This window comes from Medicago truncatula, chromosome 4, assembly GCF_003473485.1.
Source record: "Medicago truncatula cultivar Jemalong A17 chromosome 4, MtrunA17r5.0-ANR, whole genome shotgun sequence".
Taxonomy (NCBI): Eukaryota; Viridiplantae; Streptophyta; class Magnoliopsida; order Fabales; family Fabaceae; genus Medicago; species Medicago truncatula.
This window is the reverse complement of record NC_053045.1, coordinates 23164026-23186196: the sequence shown is the minus strand read 5'-3', so window position 1 is coordinate 23186196 and position 22171 is coordinate 23164026. Positions and strand designations below refer to the sequence as shown.

At 36.3% G+C, this 22171-nt stretch overlaps 1 protein-coding gene and 1 long non-coding RNA gene across 2 annotated transcripts; both read left to right on the top strand.

The window, feature by feature from the left end:
• Nucleotides 1–4667: 4667 nt before the first annotated feature.
• LOC25480734 (transcription factor MYB13) lies at nt 4668–6146 on the top strand. Its single transcript, XM_013586795.3, has 2 exons — nt 4668–5001; nt 5403–6146. The coding sequence occupies exons 1-2, from the start codon at nt 4866–4868 to the stop codon at nt 6083–6085; spliced, it is 819 nt and encodes a 272-aa protein (XP_013442249.1). The 5' UTR covers nt 4668–4865; the 3' UTR covers nt 6086–6146.
• Nucleotides 6147–8770: 2624 nt separating this feature from the next.
• LOC120580285 (uncharacterized) lies at nt 8771–11980 on the top strand. Its single transcript, XR_005645986.1, has 2 exons — nt 8771–8829; nt 11681–11980. It is a non-coding gene; the product is annotated as an uncharacterized lncRNA (long non-coding RNA).
• Nucleotides 11981–22171: the final 10191 nt, after the last annotated feature.

Here is a 22171-nt window from a genome sequence, read left to right as displayed (position 1 = left end):
GATGAATTGTTGAATCGTCAAAGGAACCACACTAAATACACATTACATTCAAGATATCTTAAATAACCCTTCGATGGAGAAAATTCACACTAGTAGGCATCCTGTCTAACAATGATGAATAAGTATTAGATATATAGATTAGTAGCATATTAGTCCTAGTAGAGAGTAGTATAAATAATTTGTAACCACCCTATTAGAGGGAACTTTTTCCATTTTGTAATATTTCATTTTCATCAATAGAAAGAGTTTCTTAGTTTTCTGTATCAGAGCGATACCCTAGGGATGAAGATGATGATGCTTCCGCTTCCGATTCAGCACTCGATGAAGATGATGTTCTTCGGCTTGCGATTCAGCATCTGATGAAGATGAAGATTCCGGTGACGATGAAGTCCTCACAGCTTCAGCGCACGTTCTGGAAAATTCAACTTCAGTGCACGTTCTGGAAAATTCAACTTCTCACGATCCTATCCTTTTCGGCATTTTCGATTCTCCGATCATTCCGGTTTCAAATCCTTTGATCGAACCAAAATTCGATGGATTCTCCATCAAAATTGGTGAGATTTCTTGCGCAATCATCAATCCTTGCTGCAACATCGTCAAAGAAGACGATTGTATGTTCGTTGATTCGCAAGAAGATGAGAAATTGGAGGTTCTTGAACCTGAATTGAAGAACCGCTGCTCTGATTTCGTTGTTTCTGAAGCGTCGCAAGACTTCATCGCAGATTTACCGGTGAGATTGAGTAGCGCTGTTTACGGCGTCGCCGCAACGAGACCTTCTTCCTTGTGGTTGTTCGTCGGAAAACAGTCTGAACAACTTGCTTCTTCCATCAACATTCAGTTTCAGTTTCTCACGTTACATGACGAATCAATAGTCGATTTTGATCCCGGCGGACGAATTAGTTCGTGTTTGATGTTCTCCGTTTTCACAATTCTCCGTCAAATTCGTTTCCGGTTGTGGTGGATACCATGGGATAGAGGGAAGCAATCATTCTCCGATGAAACTCTCAGTTGCATTCTTTGCCAACGTTTATCAGAAGTTCGTTTCTGGAGAAGCCGGTTTGGGAAAGCAATTTTTCTTCAACTCTCTTATTCACGGAATCACTTTTTCGATGCAACAGATCAAGGAAATAAGAACACATGTTTCTCAGTTATCTTTCTTCATTCAATTCCAGATCAAGATTATTCATTGTGTTACAGACGCATCTTTCAATCTGTATGTTAATTCGTGTTTTCCACACTTCACTGAAAAGCACGTTTTGACAAAGATTTTTTGGTTTGGACGCGTTTTAGTCCTGAATGTGTAATCACTTTACAGAATTGCGTTTTTGGCTAAAGTTGTCTCTGGTTCAATTTTCTGGATAGTTTTGCTTCTGAAGTTGCGTTGCAGAATCGCGTTTCAAAAACGCGTTTTAGAACAACTAATTTGGAACAATCGCGTTTTGTACAATCACCTTGTGTGAAAGCTGGTGGCAGATTTTAGGAAGAGAGAAGAAGAAGAAAGAAAGAGCCCTTGCGACAAGAATCACGTTTTGAAGAATCAGAACATTTTCACGTCTTTGGCAATCTTACTTCTTTCAAGTTGGTCTGGGCTTCATCTTCAATATGGGCCTCCTATGCTTTCATATCTTTTAAGTCATTTGTTAGTTTTACCCCCAATTTTACTTAGTTTCTTCAGTATGAATAATCAATGTAATTTCGTTGTATTTCAAACTCAAATTGGTGATTTTCCCCATTTTGAGTTTGAGGGGGACTATTAGAGTATGAATAATCAACTATAGTTAATTGATAGGTAAACTAGAGTTAGTAGCTTGGTTAGAAGTTAGTTAGAGTTAGTTACTCAAACTAATCTCTATATATAGGAACACTATTGTACTCATTCACTATCTTTTGTTAAATCAAGTTTACTCTCCTATGAGTCACTATGGGTATCTCCCACATGAATACATCTATGCTCTCTTTCTAGCTGATCACTATGATCTTTATCCTTGGGATTCCTTTATTTCTGATAATAAGTTCTCTTAAAAAGTGCTAAGAGAACATGATCACCTTAAAGGGAGCTAAGTTTTTTCGAAGAACAACTAGAATATTAGTCTCCTCAACTTGGATTCCTGTAGTCCAAACATATGTACTGAAACAAAATTATTGGCTAAACTAACAGAGCAAAACCAATTTAGAACAATCCCAGCAACTCCAACTTTTAACCGCCAAATAGAATTGATGGTAACCCTGCATAAAACTGACTTTAGCTCCTCCAATAACTGGTACTCCCACACGAACAACTTCTTCGTCCTAACAAACAGTCACACAGACTTGTTCGACTCACAATGTCAACATTGCGCAACCAAAGTCTTTTTGTTCATAGACCAACAAAAGCCTATAAACCTTTGACCTTAGATAGTATCTACCACCCAAATATCGTTCCAAGCGCTCGTGAAATACACGTTACCCACCGGTTTGACAACACACTCATAAAACAAATTTATATTCACATCAGAAAAAAACACTGATCAACTATACAAGAAGCAGATAGTGTTAGCTTTTTCTTCTTTTTCTTCTTTTTCTCCTAAGGTGAGAAAAAAACACAAGAAGGGATGTTTGAATTGTGTTAGCTTTTTCTTCTTTTTCTCGGAAGCTGAAAAACACTGATCAGAAGCAGATAGTGTTCCACTTCTGAAGTGATGTCGAGAACTAGATGCACCGGATAAAACAGAGAGAGAGAAGGAAGACACAAATCAATTATACAGGTTCCTTCCAAAAACTGGAAGTCAGTCCTATCCCCCTTACACTTCCAAGGAGAGTTCACTATGTAATATTTGATTACAATTAATCACTGCTAAAACTAGCAAGAGACTTCAAATTGCTCAAGCACAACTGCAAGAGACTTCCTATGCTCCTGAACACAATCAAGAGACTTCTAATGCTCAAGCACAACTGCAAGAGACTTCTTAATTCAAACAGAATTACAAGAAAAATGTTTGAGGTCGAACACTTGATATACAATCAGTGGTGTTCACAATACAAATCAGATACAGACTCTTAAGACTCTAGAATTTCTAAGATATGAAAGTGTGAAAGAGACGTTGTGAATTGCCAACATATTAAAATAGAGTCGTTCGAAGCTTTGATCAATCACCAATGATCTATTGCCTGATATGGTTATTGTCCTATGAAGGATCAATTTCAAATCCATTCCCATTGTGAAGGAACATCGTTGCAGGCAGAGCTGTTTTTCTTGTCTTGTAGCAGAGACAAACTGAGTAGTGGAGGTAGTGGTTGTACACTTCGTACAATTGTACTTTGTCAACGCTCTTTGAAGAATAAACATACAATGCCTTTAAATCCTTCCAAAATAGTCGTGGCTTCACTCTTCCAGTCTTTTGCAATGCTTAGACGAGATTAAATCCATTGAACAGCCTTTGAAGCTTTAAGTCTTGCATCTCCTGATGAAATAGAGCTTCTGGTGATCTTCAGCTTCTGATGAACTTGCTTTTAATGACGTCACCACCTCGGGAGCACTTTGTCTTCAGGAGCAATTTTCTTCAGACGCTTTAAGCTTTCTTTTTGTTGATTCCTTTGCTCTCTATTGTTCTTCCAGAACCTTTTTAAGATGTCAAAGTTTTGTCTATGATCCTGTACACTTGAACAAATATTAGCATATCTAATTGACAATTTTTAATACCTTGTTATCATCAAAACTTTCAAAGGGTAATGTTAAACACATTTTCTTCCAACAGAACAGAAGCAAGGATTATCAAGCTCTAAACCTAGAAGATAAACAGACAAGTTGCAAGCGACAAACCTGTCAAATAAGGGTTTCTGGAATCCATCAGAATTGAGAAAAAGATCTCGAAAATTTGATTGAATGAAAAAGTGTCTCTTAGGCTACGAAAGTTCTGTTTAAACACCAGGGGAAATAACAAACCCGAATGGGCCGAAAAATAACAAACTGAAATAAAATAGAAAAATAATAAATATTCTGAAATAGTAAAATGCGGTTTTCGGGCTTCAGATGCTCGTAGGTATAAGGCTTTACGAAAAGGTATAATTCGAGTCAATCTAACACCGAATGTCAAATCTGCACTATTCTAAGTGAGTCTTTCTTACATGTCACTTCATCTTCGATACGCGCCGCCAGTTTACTGCCAGCATCATGATGGTACGATACTAACATTAAGGAAGAAAATATGACTATCAAAATTACGTTTTTAAATAAAATAGAACTTCAATTGTAAAATTTATTATTTCATGTAAAATCCGTTTGCTTTGATCAAAGAAAGTTGTTGATAAAAATATGTTTGTCTTGTTTACTGTTTTGTATGAATTTGCTAACTAATTTGGTTTTCAAACCAATTGTTAAGAACCTTAGAATTTCTTTCCTTAAAGTATGTATTTTACGGGGACCAAAAGAAAGTCAAGATGGTCGTAATGGCATGACTGTAATTTTGGTCGTGTTTCCATTTGATGATTTCCTCACGTGGTAATTTACAAAACTAATAGGAAGTGTGGCAAATATTTCCGGTTACCTTCCTCGAAGATAATTTACGTGACAGATAGTGACACTACTCATTAACATTTACTCTTTTTAATGTGAAAAGTAAGAAGAAACACAAATTTGACTAGTTTTAGTACAACGCATAAAGAGCAGTTATTAGTATCTGCTGAGAAAGACCATTATCATTGACTCTTATTAAACTATAACATGTTGTAATATGAAACACGTTTTGTATGTGAAAGCGTGTAGTATAAATTCAAGTAGGACTATGCTCTGACACAAAGAAACAAGGTACAAACAAGACCAACTTTGTAGAGACAAACACACTCACTCATTGAATTTGAGTTCACTTGTTTCTCAAAAAATAATTAAGATGGCAAGAACTCCTTCTTGTGACAAAAAAAGTGGAATGAGAAAAGGGACATGGACTGCTGAAGAAGATAGGAAATTAATTGCTTATGTCACTAGATATGGTTGCTGGAATTGGCGCCAACTTCCCAAGTTTGCAGGTAATTAATATATAGAACTTAGACTTGAAGTTGGATATTGGACATGGATGATGATGATTGACGTAGGAGAGTTTCATTCAGCTTAATTTTATTATTTGTTTGTTTTGTTTTCAATTTGTTATTTTCGGCTCATTAGGGTTTTGTTATTTCCCTATTTAAGCTTAACAGTTATAGTCTAGGAGAAACTTTTATTCATTCAATAATATTTCAGAGAGTTTTCTCAATTTCTGGTGGATTTCGGAACCCTATTTTCACAAGTGTTAGTCGCTTGGAAACTTGTTCTTTTCAATCTAGGTTTACCGCTTGCTAGCATACGCTTCTATAATGCGTCAATGATTGTGACAAAATTTGTGGTCTTATAACATAAAAGTTATTCACTAGGACATTGTTTTTTATTTCAGGTCTTTCGAGGTGTGGGAAGAGTTGTAGATTGAGGTGGTTGAATTATCTAAGGCCTAATATCAAAAGAGGAAACTTTACTCAAGAAGAAGAGGAGTTGATTATCAGAATGCATAAAAATCTTGGGAATAGATGGTCAACCATTGCGGCCGAGTTACCTGGAAGAACAGATAATGAAGTGAAGAACTATTGGCATACTTCCCTAAAGAAGCGAGTTGAACACAACCAAATCACAAATATTGAAGAAACCAAATCGAAAGACATTGAATCCACACAGGATAGGGATATTTCCTTTCTACAAGTTACCCCTCCAGCTAGTTCCCAAACCCTAGATATCACTGGCCCATTTTCCCCACTTTCTTCATCTAGTGAATTCTCTTCTACAGATTATTCAGATCACAGTACCACTTATGTGGATGATTTTGGTTTTCTAGATGGATTTATAGACTACGTGGGTGAAAAATCTTGGGATGAACATTCCAACACACCAACTGAAATAGTGCAAAACAATACTAATCGTGATTTTGAAAGCTTTTTAGATGCGTACAAGGAGTCAACAATTGATAGTTTTTGGACACAACCATATGAAGCTGACATGTCCCACGTTTCAAGCCAATTGCTGGCACCTTTGCCAATGGAACCTGAATATTTTTCTATAGTATATGATGACGATATTTGGAATTGAACTGTTGAAGCAATTTGTAAGATAACATGGAACAATGATAAGTAGACACCTTTAATGTGTACACTCCTTTGTACCATTATTTTTTGAGAATTTATTTGGTTAACTAAGTGGAAAAATAATGGTCACGGGTATTTTAGTTGCGTGACCACATTTTTTATTTTTTAAATAGTGGTCATGCAACTTAAAAAATATAGTCACCTAGACCATATATTTGGTTAATTGAAATTTTCTAGAGTGGTACAAAGGAATGTACATATTAAGGATGTTTACCTATCTTTATTTGATAAAATATTAGATTCCTTTAGTTAATAAAATTACCCCACCCTCTGTGTGTCTATGGGTTTTCTAGGCATTATGATTTACTAGAAAGTGGCGAATACAAAATCAATTTATTTTAATGATTAATGCTAGTAAATTGTTTTTTAATTGATAATTTAGTCTTTCGTTTGGGTTTGAATCCAAAATCCTCTTTTCCCCATAACTTAATTCATTTGATCTTATTTTTTGTCTCTTGTCTTGTTGAAAAGGAGGTCTGGTATGATGTTTGTAGGTGGTTAGCATGGGAGTGGGTTTTGCCAATAGAGTCAATTGATCACCCTTTTGTCTCTTGACTTGTTGCGCCGAGGGTCTGGTATGAGGTTTGTAGGTGGTTAGGTTGAGAGTGGAATTTTTAGGGCAATTTGGTTGGGTTGCTTCAAGCTTTTGCATCCTTAGGAGGGCAGCGACGATCTAGGCTTCGTAATTCGCTTTGGTACGCTTGGACATTCTCATATAGCATGCTCTATAGTGGTCAAGTTTATTGGTAGATTCGGTTAGACCAGAAAATGGATTATTGACATGAATTCATCGAAAATTTGAGAAAAAAACGAAGAGTCTCTACGCTCTTGGATGTTGCTAATTCTATCTAGCATGCGTGATATTTACTTCGTCTATTTTAAAATAAGTGCCGTTCAAGATTCGTACATACATATTAAAAAGTACAATTAATAAAAGAAAGAGAATATTAATTTTATCAAATCATCCCTTTAATTGGTATGTTTTCTACTATTATAGAAGTTAAATATAATGTATAATTGAAAGAAAAAAATTATGTTACATATTGAAAATTGAAAAATGACAATCATTTTAAAATAATTTTTTTCGCTAAAGTGATAATCCCTCTGTCCCATAAAAAGAATGTCATATTAAAGTTTTGCGTAGATCTAAAGAAAATAATTAGATATGTTTATTTGAATGGTAAAATTGATATCATTTATTAAAATAATTTTATTAACTATATAGTTTTATGAGAAATAATTTTATTAGTTATAGTTAATCGAGTGAAATTCAATAAATAAAGATATATTAATTAACAACGTAATAAATTTTACATTAATATTTTAACCTATTACTTTATAGCTGAGAGAAGGTGTGATTGAAAAACTTTTTACGAGACTGAAGGATACCGAGCAGCCTCTCATGATGATTTACTAAAGGCTTAAATATGTTTTTCGTCTCTGTAAATATAGATCATTTAAATTTTTGTCCCTGAAGTTAGTAATCCTTTCAATCTTTCATTGTAAATATTAATCATTTAACTGCTCGGTATCATCATAAGAGTCTATGGATTACGGAGGGATTTTTGATACATCACTTGAAAGGGAAAAAAAAATATCAATTGCAAGAGGCGGAAGATCTATGGATTACGGAGGGATTTTTGATACCATTAAAGAAGATAAAATCATTTATTTCTTGTTTATATGAGCTAATCATCATATGTACATGCAACAAAGTGTTTATAAGACATTTCAACTAGGTTGACTCCCCTAATAGTAAAGTGTGTGGATGTTTTAATCTCCTCTCAAGGTGAATGTTTTCACTTCTATCTAAGGTGGTTAGGATGCAAGTATTATTTACCTTGAGATTTAACTAGTCTTCATAATATTCTTAGGTGAGGAAAAAGGAGAGGTTAGGTTTCATTCAAAGAGAAACATAAGGATATTTTTTATTATTTCATAATATTTTGTTAGACTTACATGACGAAAAATGAGAGGTTAGGTTTCATTCGAAGTGAAATGTTAGGAGTCCCACATCGAGTAGATCAAAGTGCTTGATGTGTTACTTAAGCCATGAGGTTCTTCCACCTATTGGACTAGTCTTTTGGGTTGGGCTCTCCTCATGGGCTTAGGTCCTAACAATTGATGCTTGAATTTCGCTCTTCCCCCTGCACTTTTTGTAACAGCCCGATTTTTAACTAGATTTATTTTATTTATTTTATTATGTGTTTATGTGTTTGTGTGTTTGATTAATCATCATGGGTGCATTTTCATGGGTTTTCGTATTAGAAGGGTATTTTGGTAATTTTGTGAGAACGGGTAAAATTATAGTTTTGGGTGAGAATTACTTTTAGTGTTTAGTGAGAGTGGTTATTTCATTAAGTTACTAGAGAAAGTCGAGATTTTACCGTTAGTGACATTTTACCGTTATTAATTAAAATATTGTTTGAAGTGTAGAAATATTTTGGTTTGGATAGAAATGGGTTAATTCCACTAGAAAATAAGTTGAGCCCATTAGTGGAGATAACACTAGGGTTGTCTTAGAGAAATTCATTCATTCACTTTCACAAGATATTTCTAGAGAGAGGTAGAGAGAGAAAGGGGTGAAGAGAAGAAAAAAGGGTTTTGGAGAGAAGAGCTTGAGGAATCAAGATTGGGTGAGCTTAGGAGCTAAAGTGAAGCCTAAGTTGGGATTAATCTTTATCTAAGGTAAGGGGGTTAGTCTTTATCATAATCATTTGGTTAATTCTTTTTCTCTTGATTCTATGCATAATTGATTATGAGAATAAGTGATTATCATGAACCCAATCTTTGAAATTCGTGCTTATGTTGTAGAGATATGTTTGGATATGTTAATTTGATGTTAAATGAATGGTTGATGATGAAATTGCAAGTTCATGATGTATGAAAATGGGTAGTTTGTAAATTATGCTCAATTGGTGAATTATGCATGGTTGTTGATGAATTGTGATATGTTTCATGATCAATAGATGTTGTTGTTGTTAAGTGATGTTATGAATGCTAATTCATGGCTTGGGTATGCATGATTCATAATTTTGTTGTTGTGAAATAAGTTGTTGTTGTTAGTTTGGTGAAAATGGATACTTATGTGTTTTGCTCAATTGTTGGATTGGGATATTGTGTTGTTGAATTATGGTTGAATTCATGTCTACATGAAATGTTGTTGAAGTAGATATGTTGTTGTTGTTGAATGATATCATGAGTATTCCATTTTATGAAATAAGTTGTTTGTATTGGTGAAGTTGTGCTAGATGTTCAAGTGAAGAACCCAAAGTGAAATTTGATATACAAAGGTGTTGACTGAGTTGTCTATGTGGTTGGATGAGTTAAACTTGATGGAATTTCTATTTGTATGTTGTGGTTATGATAGTCTAGTCGTTTGAGAGAAAACGGGAGTTTCATTTGAAAATTCATTTGTTAACCGTTTTGGAAAATGAGTGTTTGTGTGAGGTTTGTAAAATGAATTTGAGTTTGTTGAAACTGGGATTTTTCTGTGCATTATGATAGTGCCAAATGTTAGGAGCATGTAGGCGAAAACGGATTAACGGTTTGATTTTTATGCGCGAAAACGTAGAAGTTGAATTTTGCATAGTCTGCTACTGTCAAAATCATGAAGCGATCTACAAATCGTGAGGTGATTTTGACAGAAACAACAAATTTTCTGCATAGCCTGATGTTGTCGAATCATGAAGCGATTTCGCAAATCATGAGGCGATTTTGACAGTAACATCAAATTTTTTCTACTCAGTCCGATGCTGTCAAAATCATGAAGCGATCTTACGAGTCATGAAGCGATTATGGCATCCTAGAAACCTTAAAAATGCAATTTTCTTTGATCCAATTACTTCCAAACTTCTTCCTAAGTGTAGGGACTTTATCCTAATCATCTAGGGATGTTTTTATGGAAGAAATAGCTTCATATTAAGGGCTTAGTGAGTCCTTTTGTTTTCTTGACTTTAATGAAACATTTATGATATGAATCTTTGCAAAACTTGAATTTAAGTGAGTTGGCCTATGAAACGTTGATGTATACACTACTGCACTCATATGTGACTTGTGTATACACATGGTGGAGGTCCTAGAGTTTATTTATTTGGTTTTAGTCCATTTGTTCTAATCATGTAAAAGGTAATATTTCGGGTGGGAATGTGAAAAGTGGTGAAATGGGGTTTTTCATACGAACTTAAGTTGTTCTTGGATTAATGTTTAATGGTCCGGAGGCAACTTAAATTCATGAATACATGATTGGTTAAGGTTGTTTGAGAACTCTCACCTTGTCTATGTTGTTTTGTCTTGGGAATTGTCAATGTTGGCCGCTTGTCACTTGACACGGTCTTGGTCGGAAATGTTTCTTGAACTAATTGTCTTATGAATTGTGGTGACCATTCTTTTATGACTAAGTGAAGTTGTATGAATGAGTGATTATATTTTGGATATGATATTTATCATGAGATATTGTTTTCCCTATTACTTGGAATATGATAATGCTTGAATTGGTGAAACTATATGTGATAGTTGATGTGGAACAACATTGTTGATTATTGATAATCATGTTGATGTATGATGAATGGTTATATGTTGGATGTGATAATTGTCATGAGATGTTGTATGTTCTCTTACTTGGAATATGGGAATTGTTTGGAATGGTGAAGCTATATGATATAGTTAATGTTGAATGATGTTGTTGATTATTGATAATCATGTTGATGGGTGATGGTGAATACTATGATTTATTTTTATATGGGCATGTTTTCTTGATAATGCAATGTTGTGGAGATAATCAATATAATTGGGTGTCGTCCTATATATTGAGTTGAGATTGTGAATTGTTGTCGCATTATCGAGTCCTTATACATGTCCATGCATCATAGTCGAGATGAAATGATGTTTTATTCATTATTGGGCTCCGGCCTAGCAGAGATCTTTTGGGATCTAGTTTTAGGGCTTCGGCCTGGCAGAGATCTTTTGAGATCTGGATACGATGTTTTATTCGTTATAGGGCTTCGGCCTGGCAGAGATCTTTTGAGATCTGGATTTGGGTGACGACCTTTTTGGAGATTTGGTACCACATGCATTTATGTGTCAATAAGTGCATATCATGACATGAGTCTTGTTTGATAAATGTGATTGGTGATGAAATGAGATGAATGACTATTCATGAATATTTGTGATTGGTGATTGTGAAGGAATATTTGTGAATTGATATTTGTTCCTGATACATGTGATTGGTGATTGTTCATGAAATATGATTAATGATTGTTCATGGCTTATGATTGGTGATTGTTCATGATGTATATGATTGGTGATTGTGTATGAATAACTGTGAATTGATATTTGTTCATGACACATGTGATTGGTGATTATTGATGTGAGATATTGGGGTTTGATGTAAGTATTGATGTGGGAATATTATTATTGATCAAGTGCATGATGTTTAAATTGAAATATTCATGTTATATGTTATTTGGATTATGATAATGTAATACTTACCCCCAGTGGATCTGTTATGGACCGCCTGCCTATCTGTATGGATGGGTAGACGTTATGCAGGATTAGATGCTTGGTGAGTTTTTGTGCTTGATGGATATTGGGAGCTTCTCTGATATCGGTGTTTAGATGTTTAGTCGGCTCTGATCTAGGCTTCGTTGTGTCGGTCTAGATTAGGTTATCTTTGGATTTTGTGATGTTTGGAGATTACCCGTTTGCTGGGATTTTTGAGATGTATTTATTTTGATGTAATTTATTGATCCATAACATGTATACTTGGATTTACTCTGGTTTATATTCCGCTGCGACTATTGAGGTTTATATACATGTTTATTGGTTTTTGAATTTTGAATGTGGCGTAGCCTCTATTTCTTGAATAAATGTATTATTCGCATGTTTAATTGCTTTAATAGAAATAGGAGCGTTACACTTTTCGCTCGCGCCCTGCAAGATTACCCAAAATACCCATGCGTTAGTTAACTAACGTAAGTGTAAATTAATGCTTTAGTTAACTAACGTTGCGCTACTTAGCACATGCGTGAGTTAACTCACGCACACTCTGTGCATGAAACCAGAAGAGGCAGAAACCTCTATTTTCCCTAATTTTTCAATCCTTCTTTCATACATTCATTCAAGCATACATTTTTCATCATTCAATCAACGAAAAATAACAGAATAAAACAACGGAAAAAGTAACGAATAATGTCATGAAAAACAACGCTAAAAAGCGCAAGTGTAATAGGTTTACAACCAAATCCAATAAGATGTCATAGAAAAAAGCTACACAAGTCATACTGGTCCATCCCGTGGACTCCTACTCCACCTCCGCGGAGCTGGCATCTGCTCTTTCATGCTCCACTCAAACTGTATGCCATGCATCAAGCACATAACTTCCTCTAGATTATGAAACACAACAGGATGTCCTATTGCACCGTCCACTCTGGCCCTGATGTTGCTGATGATCTGGTATGGGTCGGGAGGATGTCTGGCCCACTGCTGCTCAACAAGAACCTCCTCGTAAGGAGGGACAGGATGAGGAGGAGCAGCAGCTGCATAGTCAGGAATGGCCGCAGGGGGGTTCACAATAGGATGTGATACTCTAATGAACCATCTCATGTACCCCTAGTATGAGCCCACAGCTGGTTATCCGGAACCGGATCACCCCTCTACTGATGGCTGAGGACATGTAGAGCAAACTCTGTGAAGGGCACCTAGGCCATGTCATCTGCCGCAATAAGCTAAATGTCTGTAGGAGCCCTCGGAATAGTCTGGACATACCCGTACTACCTAACAACCCGCTCTGGAAAGTGACGGACCATCCTGTCGCTGCTGGCCATGATCCATCCAGAGTACCAGCATATGTCCTGAAAGGGTGTGATGTGTCGTCGTCTCTCGTACGGCCTCCAAGTGACATGTGAATGGTCCAACAAATCAATGGCAGCTCTGTAGTGTCCAGGATTAGAAAAGCCCCTGGGAGGTTTCCATTGACTCACAAGCGGGGAAACTGTAGGGTTGTAGTCATCATCATCAATTCTCGGAATGATGTTCGAGAAGTGTGCCAAAGTCCATCCCTGCAAACACAAAGAAACAAATATTTATATCAGCGCAAGAATTATACAAAGAACTAAACATTTACGATCCAATAAATAAAAAAGAAGAAAAACAAATATTACCACAAGAAATGTCATGTAACCACCACAGGAGGCCACATATGTGTCGGAGGTAAGAGATAGCTGCTCATATAGGAAAGCAAGTCCCATATGTTCAACTCGTCCATATCTTGCAGCGCAAACAGCCAAATAAGATTAATGTTTTTGCTGTTCTTCCCGGAAAAAATGGTCCATCCAAGAAAGTGAAACAGAAATGCCTTAATGCAGGCCAGCCTAACTTTAACTCGCTCGTCTAGCTCCTCTTGTGTGTCAGGCACAAGCATCTGATTACACCTATTGAAAAGCTCCTCGTAGCGCCTCTTAAGCATACCAAAACTGATGTGAGCAGCACCATGTCTTGTCAGCTCCTTAGCGGCAGCCTCCGCTGTAAAAAGTAGGTCTGCCTCCATCATCTCTAGCCCCTCGTCATGGGTTAACTCTCTATCGGGAAGGAGCCTCCAGTGATGGGGATGCCTAGGAGACACGCCACATCATCAAGTGTGAGGGTCATCTCCCCATTAGGTAGATGGAAGTTGCTGGTCTCCTCATGCCATTTCTCTGGCATCGCACAAACGAACCCGTGAGAGATGTTCTCGTACCCACTAGTCAGGAGGGGAGTAAGACCGGACATATTCACTTCTTACCGAAACCACTCATTTTGTTCCCCCGGCATAGGCATGGTCAAGTTTTTAAGGCTCAGCTACTTCTCGTGCGAGATACCTTTCACCCTATGTTTTTGATGGGATAAAACCGCAAGTGCACGGTTCTACCGGTGTGGTAATAAAAGAGTATCGTTCCGACAGGGAGTTATGAATTTAATTAACTTTTAATAATGATTAGATGAAAGTTTCAAAGGTTAAAAGTTGGATTCTTAATTAAAAGAAAATAAAAGAAAAGATAAAAGTCTTGGGATTATTGGTTCATCTAATTGACAAGTCCTTCACAAACCAAACTATTAAACTTATAACCTTATGTTAGACCTAACTTCTAAAGACAGTTTCTCTTTTGTTCCTCTAGCAACCAAGCCTATTTCGCTGACTTGATTACTATTAGATTTTGGTTCTAGGTTGCAACCAAGCCTATTTCACTGACTTGATCACAATTCGAAACTATATGTCTCAAAGATTGTAAAGACTATTTCGCTCCCTTTACAATGTTTGTCTAAATTCACTTGTTCGAATATCAAAGCTCCACTTTCGTTTTATGAATTGATATTTGAGATGATGGATTAACAATTATCAAACCCTCCACTTTCGTTTCCACGGTTTGATAATGGTTAATTCATGTTAAAACAGTGAATTTAGATTAGAAATTAGGGTTACATAAGATTAAGGTTTAAAGCTTGGTTTGATTAGAATTATGTCATTTCGACTTATCCAACAATCCCAAGACAAGAGAAGTCTACTCACTAACGTTCATTGTAGACATAGAAGAGAAGAAGAAGAAGAAGAAGAAGAAGAAGAAGAACATAAAATAAAGGTGAACTTTTATTCAAAGAAACAATTGTCACTTATTATTTCAGAGAACTAAAGATGAATATTTTTGATGGCTAGCTACTCTATTTATATTTTACATTCGACTTAGAATCTAAGCAATTATATCACTAGAATGTTCCACAAGAAACTAAAATAGAGTAGCTTAAAATCTAAGCAAAAGCAGCAAAAAGGTATAATGGGGCGCGCCACTTTTATATTATTGTTCAAGATCTTCAAATTCTTTGCACATGATATTTTTGTATGAGATATTCATATTTTTGTCCTCAATCCTTGCACCAGATATTTTTGTATAAGATCTTTTATATTTTTGGCACGAATCAGCTCCAATTCTCTTTTCATTTGCTCCAAGACTCAATCTTTTGAATATTTGTTACTGAAATATAATAACTTGCAATTGTAGTAAAAGAGTTCTAAAAAGGAAATAAACTTAAATAAAATAAACTCAAATATAAATAAAATGGACTTAAATATTATATTAAAATAGATAATTATTGACTCATCAGTTTTCTTCGAAACTGAAATACAAAAACAACATACAACACCGTTGAAATAAGTAAAATAATAATTACATTGGCATTAAATAACTAAAATAATAATTAGAATAAGTTGTAAAAATAGTAAAAGAAGTAAAATAAACATTAAATTATACTTACATAGGCATCGACCCATATCCTGCATGCCACATGTCCACCAAAGTGAGGTAAAAGCGTGAGCTCAGAAGGCCCCTCTGCATAGCCATCCGATTCGGCCTCGTACACCACCCTTGGTGTAACGCCCCATTTAATTATTTAATTATTTTGTGGAATTTAGAGTCTAATTATATGACTTATTTGATTATGTGAAAAGTTGTTATGTTGATATCTTGTTATGTGGCTTTATCTTATTTAATAGAATATGATTTAAAAATAGAATAATATAAGTGAGGGGCTACTTTGAAAATTAGAAGAGTTTAGTGGATTAAGTGAAAATAAGATAGAGTAGGTTCAGATTATATATATAAGGAAGAGTCTGAATTTAGAAGAAAAAAAAAGAAGAATACGTGAAAGCAGTTTTTGGGAGAAACCAAGAGAAGAGAAAGCGGTAGAGTCTTGCGATCGATCAACCTAAGGTAAGGGCGGGACTAACCTTCACTAATTCTAAGTGTATAATTCTGAAAATTGAATTTAACAGGTTGTAGGTTATAGTTTGGGAATTTGGGAATTATGTTTAGAAGTTGTAATTTGGTTGATTTAAGAGTAGAAATCTGTTGAATTAATGTATAAATAGTGTTTAGTTAGATGATTCATAGAACAATGATTAGAATCAGTTTTGGGGTTAGAGATATGGAATTGGGAGAGTTTTGCTGAAACCTGAGTTCTGCCCGTAGAGCAGATCGTCATCGCTCGCCTTGCGAGTAACCCTTGTTCGCCTTAACATGTTTAGAAATGATTAGGCAAGTTTTTGGATCAAAATTGCGCATAGGGAAGTTAAAAATGGGATTTTTGAGTGAAAAATGTCAAAACTCTCGAGAGCTATCAGTTTTTAGCTTGCCATGGCGAGTAACTTGTTCGCCATAGCGAGCACCCATTTTGTTGAACTCGCCATAGTGAGTAGAGTGGCTCGCCTCGCGAGTTACTCAGTGGCAGTCAGGCTTATTTAGTGTTCTTGCGATCTTTGTCGCACATGATGTTCTGAGTTGGTCTTTGGGGTAGGAATGAAAGTTGTTTATAATTGCATTGTCTTTCAGTGAGTCTGAATTAATATGATTATTGTAGTTGGATAATTTGAGATACATATATTATGTGAAAATTGTATGATATAGAAATATTGTCGTTCATATCATTCAAGTTATTGTTGTCAATGTTGTTATGTTGCAAGTTGTTGTTGCTACAATTGTTGTTGTTGATTATTAATATCATTAAGTTGCAAGTTATGGTAAAAGTCTCTAAGTTGTAAGTTGTTGTTCCAAAATGTTGAAGTCGTATAAGTTGTTGAAGTTGTCTAAGTTGTTGGTTGCTGAGTCCATGCATACTCATTAAAGTTGAGGGCTTGATGCCCTGTGAGCCTTTTATGCTCTATAAGTTGAGGGCTTGATGCCCATTGTGCCCTTTTGTGCTCTATATGTTGGGGGCTTGTCGAGTTAATGTCGTTGTTGTCGCATTGTCGAGTTGATGTCGTTGTTGTCGCATTGTCGTTGTTGTTAAGTTGTCAATTATCAATGAGTTGTTAATGAAGAACTTGAAGGTGTGAAAAACACAAGAACGGGGGGTTGAATTGTGTTTTCTTTTTCTCTCTAAAAAATACTTCTTCTGATAAAAACTTCAGAAGCAGTTTGTGAATGCTTCTGATGAAATGATCAGAATCAGATATGCAGCGGAAAAGATCAAAGCAGAGAAAAGAAAAGCAAGACACAAGCAGTTATCCTGGTTCCTTCCACAAATCGGAAGTAGTCCAGTCCCCCTTGCACTTCCAAGGAGATTTCACTATAATCACAAAGATTACAAATGCTCAATACTCTCTAAGTATGAGACTTCTCAAAAATGCTCAAGCACACACGCAAGAGTCTTCCAATGCTCAAGCACTAAGCAAGAGTCTTCTAATGCTCAAGCACGCATGCAAGAGGCTTCTGATCAAACAAAAATACAATGAATTAAGTTTGACTTGAACACTTGATATACAATCAGTGGTGTTCACAATACAATACAATAAAGACTCTAGACTTTTGAATTTCTAAGATGTATCAAATCAGTGCAGAAATTCAGTGTGCTTTGTAGAATCAAATTGACAGAGTTTTGGCGCTTTTTAACTTGTGTATCTCTATCTACAATCTTCAAGTCTTCACTCCTTTATATAGTGGCGTGAAAGAGACGTTGAGATAATTAGCACGTCTAAAGAGTCGTTTGAAATCCTTTGATCATTCACCAGTAATCCTTTTCCTGATTTGGGTGTAGTCCTTTGAAGAATTAGCTTCAAATTCATTCCCATTTTGAAGGCACAAATTCTGCAGGCATAGCTGTTGTCTTGTCTTGTAGCGTGGACAAAACAGAGTAGTGGAGGTAGTGGTTGTACACTTGTACTTTGTCAACTCTGTTAACGAAGGACAAATGCTCAGCGCTATCCAAATGACCGTTGATACCTTCCTTTCAATTCTTCGTTCTTCTTGGATAAGATTGAAATGAGAAACAACTACTTTGGATCTTCAGTTTGAATATATGGATTAAATGTAGCTTCTGGTGATGATTTCGCTTCTGATGAAAACCTTGCTTCTGATGACCTTCTGCTTCTGATGACGTCATCACTTCAGACGCACTTCAGCTTCAGAAGCACTTTAGCTTCAGACGCAGTTTTCTTCAGATGCTTAGAATTTCTTTTTCTTTCCATTGTTCTTCCAAGACCTATTGAAATAACTTGACTAGCCTTTGGTCCTGTACACTTGAACAATTATTAGCAATATCCAATTGACAATTTTTAATACCTTGTTATCATCAAAACTTATTAAGGTTCATTGTGAAACACATTTTGTTCCAACAATCTCCCCCTTTTTGATGATGACAAACAATAGTATTTAAAATGTTCAATTGTTGTTAATCTAATTAATAAGTTGACTTCTGGGATAGAGGTTTGTAAGCTCCCCCTGAGTCCAATAGATCTTTAAGGTGAGGTTTGTAAGCTCCCCCTGAGTTCTATTCTTATTAATTAAATTTCAGTAAAAAAAATACTCATAACATATCAGAAGTATTAAAAGGTTTAGAAGTGGTTCTGAGCAAAGTTCATAAAAAAATAACTTAATCAAGTTATTATAAAGGGGCTCAGAGCCTTAAAATACTATACATCTACTCCCCCTTTTGTCATCTACTCCCCCTTAAAATACTATAAAATGTTCAATTGTTGTTAATCTAATTAATAAGTTGACTTATGGGATAGAGGTTTGTAAGCTCCCCCTGAGTCCAATAGATCTTTAAGGTGAGGTTTGTAAGCTCCCCCTGAGTTCTATTCTTATTAATTAAATTTCAGTAAAAAAAATACTCATAACATATCAGAAGTATTAAAAGGTTTAGAAGTGGTTCTGAGCAAAGTTCATAAAAAAATAACTTAATCAAGTTATTATAAAGGGGCTCAGAGCCTTAAAATACTATACATCTACTCCCCCTTTTGTCATCAACAAAAAGTAAGTAAAAACAAAAGAAAGAGTTTCAAAGCACCAAAAGAAAAAACCTTAAAATACAGTGTATCAGAGCAAACAACATAAGATGCAGCAACTATTATTAGAGGAAAAACTTATAAATAGCATGATTCAGAAGCAATGATAAAATATATTGATAAGCAAGTCAAAGTACAAAGTCAAAGCAATGATCATACATAGAACAAAAAAAATCTAAACAAGCAACATATGTGTGCAACTAAGGTTTGGCTAGCTTAGACATCTGTTCCAAAAGATATTTAATCTGCTCATCCTTCTTTTGAAGTTGTTCAGTCTGTGCTGTCACTCTTCTTTTCAGCCCATCTTGAATTCTATCAGGCCTTGACAAGTAGTCATCTTCTAGATAAAAAGGAGAGTTGGCAAGCAGAGGCACATAATCAAGCTCTTTCACTCTAGCTGCTTCATGCATATCATCCAACATTTTCTTCAGCATTGCAGAGTGAGATGAGACACATTTCGTGCTCAGTTGATCCAGCAGCTCAGTAAAATCTTTCTTCAGATCCATCCATTGATCTTTATAGTGAATGGGAGGTACAGGAACTGTTCTGAGAAGAATCAGTGTCTGAATCTCATCACTAAGCCTGATAAGCTGTTCATCTATATACTCAGATTCTAGAATGGTGTCTGGGATTGGTGTTTGAGATGTAGAAGGTTTATTTGAGGCTGTTTGATGGTCAGAAGAGGTTAGGTCAATTATTGGTGGTTCTGGTTGTTGTTGTTGTTCTGTGTTAGTTTGTGGTTGTTCTGTGTTAGTTTGGTCTAGGTTAGAAACAACCTGTTCAGGAACAGTTGGTTCAGGAACAGTTTGTTCTTGGTCAGAAGAAACTTGTTCAAGAACAGTTTGTTTAGGAACAGTTTGCTCAGGAATGGTTTGAGTTTCTGGTTGGGTTTCTTTTTGTTGGTTTTCCAAAACAGTCTTTTCAGGGACTGTCTTAGAGGCCTTTGTAGGTGTAGGTTGCATTTCACCACCTAAATGCTTTTCTAAGTAGTTGCTTCTTCAGAGGCTTTTTGTGGAGATTAGTTATTTTGTGGGTTGGTTTCTGGAAATTGTATACTAACAACTTCTGGAATTTGAGGTTGGAAAAAGTGATCTGGAGGCAAATTGAATTTTTCACAGATTTTTATCCTCTGTTTAGAGAATTCAATTTGTGTCTGCTCATAATCAAATGTTCCATAGGTTGCTAGTTTGGATGGTTTGCGATTTAGTAGATTTCTAATGTGTTGACTAAGTAGTTGGTCATCTGATTCAGTGGATGATGATGAGGGTGAAGAAGGAAGGTCAGGAATCTGAGTACTGATGTCAGTTTTTAGTGATGTACCTGAATAGTGAGCTTCTTGATGAGCTGCTTATGAAGCTTTAGAAGCTGGTTCTGAAGAAGTAGCTTCTGAAGCCTGCTTGTCTTTCAAAGCTTGAGATAGCAGTTTCACCTCCTCCTGAACAGTTTCCTTTTCAACCTCAGCAGCCAACGCAGCAAACTCAGCAGCCTTCTCAGGAGCTAGCTTATACCCTGCAGCCTTGAGTTGTTCCTCTCTTTTCCTCTGCTGTCTCAACTCCTTCATCTTAGCCATCCCAGTTCTAGTATAGTTTCTAGCATATAGAAATTGTTCTGCTGTAGGAACAAACATTGGCATAACACTAGGCTTTTTCTTGGCCTGTTTAGCACTTGGCTCTTCTTCTGGCTGTTCAGCTTGATCTTCTGTGCTACCTTCAGCAGCTTTCAGATCCCTTGCTCTCTTGTTTCTGATGGTTTGAAGAGCAGCTTCCCTAGCATCAGATTTCTTGACATTCTGTTTCTGAACATCTTCTTCAAAAACAGGAGCTTGTTCAGAAGCAACAGCTTGTTCAGAAGCAGAAGCACTAGCTTTGGATTTCTTTGGCTTTGGTGCTGCAACCTCAACCTTTGTCTCTTTTCTTGTCCTCTTGGAAGGTTTCCTTTTCGCTTCTTCTTCTTCCAAGTACTCTTCCTTAGTAAGAGGTTTGCTTTTTGATTTTCTGCTCTTGGCAGCAGGAAGAACACCTCCAAACATTTGTTCAGGAACATCTTTCAGACTGATCTTTTCTCTTGTCCTTTCAAAGTGATCTCTGATAAAGTTCATCTGAACGTCCAGAGGATCTTGCTTACAGATGGGGGGAAAGTTGGGAATCAAAGCTAGTTTGGCATCAGATGCCTTCATATCTGTGGGTAGCTTCTTAAGGTCTTTTACATCAACCAGATGCATGGACCTCAAAGTTTCTCCATTGATAATTTTTCCACTAACAGTTCCCAACTGTTCATCTGTGAAGAAGTTTGCCTCCTTCAACATCTTGATGATTCCTCCTTGATGAAGAATCTCAGAGAGTAGTCTTCCATAGGGTACCCAACACCTATTCTTCAGCTGGCTCTCTCTGAGCTGTTGTACCATATGCCTGAAGATGTATCTGGGCACATTAGCCTTTACACCAGTTAAGAAAAAGTGTAAAAGGATTTTGTGTTCCAGAGAAGGTTGATCACTACCACCACCTTTTGGTAGTAGGTTGTCGTTCTGAATTTTCAACATCACCTTGGTCTTGGCATTCATATCAGCATAGGCAAAGTCCTTGACCTTGTTGTAGAGTGTTTTGTTCACAATATCATTCCAGGGGCTGTCTTTGGGTTTAGTGATTCCAGCCTTATAATCTCCTTCTGCTGGTCTTCTGAGGACGAAAGCAATCACATCCTCATTGATCCATACAGGAATCCCCATGATGCTTGAACGTATCTGGGTTTTAGTGAATGGTTCCAAGCCCATTTCTTGTCTTGATTTACCCTTGAGTTCTGGATAGAGAAGAACTTTTTCATCTTCTTCCATCTTAGCAGCATCTCTATCAAAGATACTGGCTCTAACCCAGAAATGACGTATCAAAGTTTGATAGGTTGGTCCGTTCAGAAAGTTGAAGTAGCTTCCCAAGCCTTGCGCTTCATAGAAACTTCCAATATCGCAGTTATGAGCGGCCAAAGAAGCAAAATCTACTGGATTCTCTGATTGAATCTTTAAATCCCATTCCTCCAAGGACATGGTTCTTCCCTTAATCACGTAGGCAGGAGCCTCTTCTTGTTGCATGTTAGATGATGAACCAGGTGCAGAACTTGAAGATGCCATTTGATTGATTGAAGATTGAAGAGGGTTTCTAGGGTTTTTGAAGTTTCTTAGCAGCGAAGGTTTGAAATGAAATGAGAGTGTGAGTTGTGAAGTGAGTA

Bases quoted from the DNA above. Each gene is read 5' to 3' on its own strand.
- LOC25480734 (XM_013586795.3), top strand. From the start codon at position 4,866: ATGGCAAGAACTCCTTCTTGTGACAAAAAAAGTGGAATGAGAAAAGGG. The intron at 5,002-5,402 runs GTAATTAATATA...TTTTTATTTCAG, and splicing joins CCAACTTCCCAAGTTTGCAG to GTCTTTCGAGGTGTGGGAAG.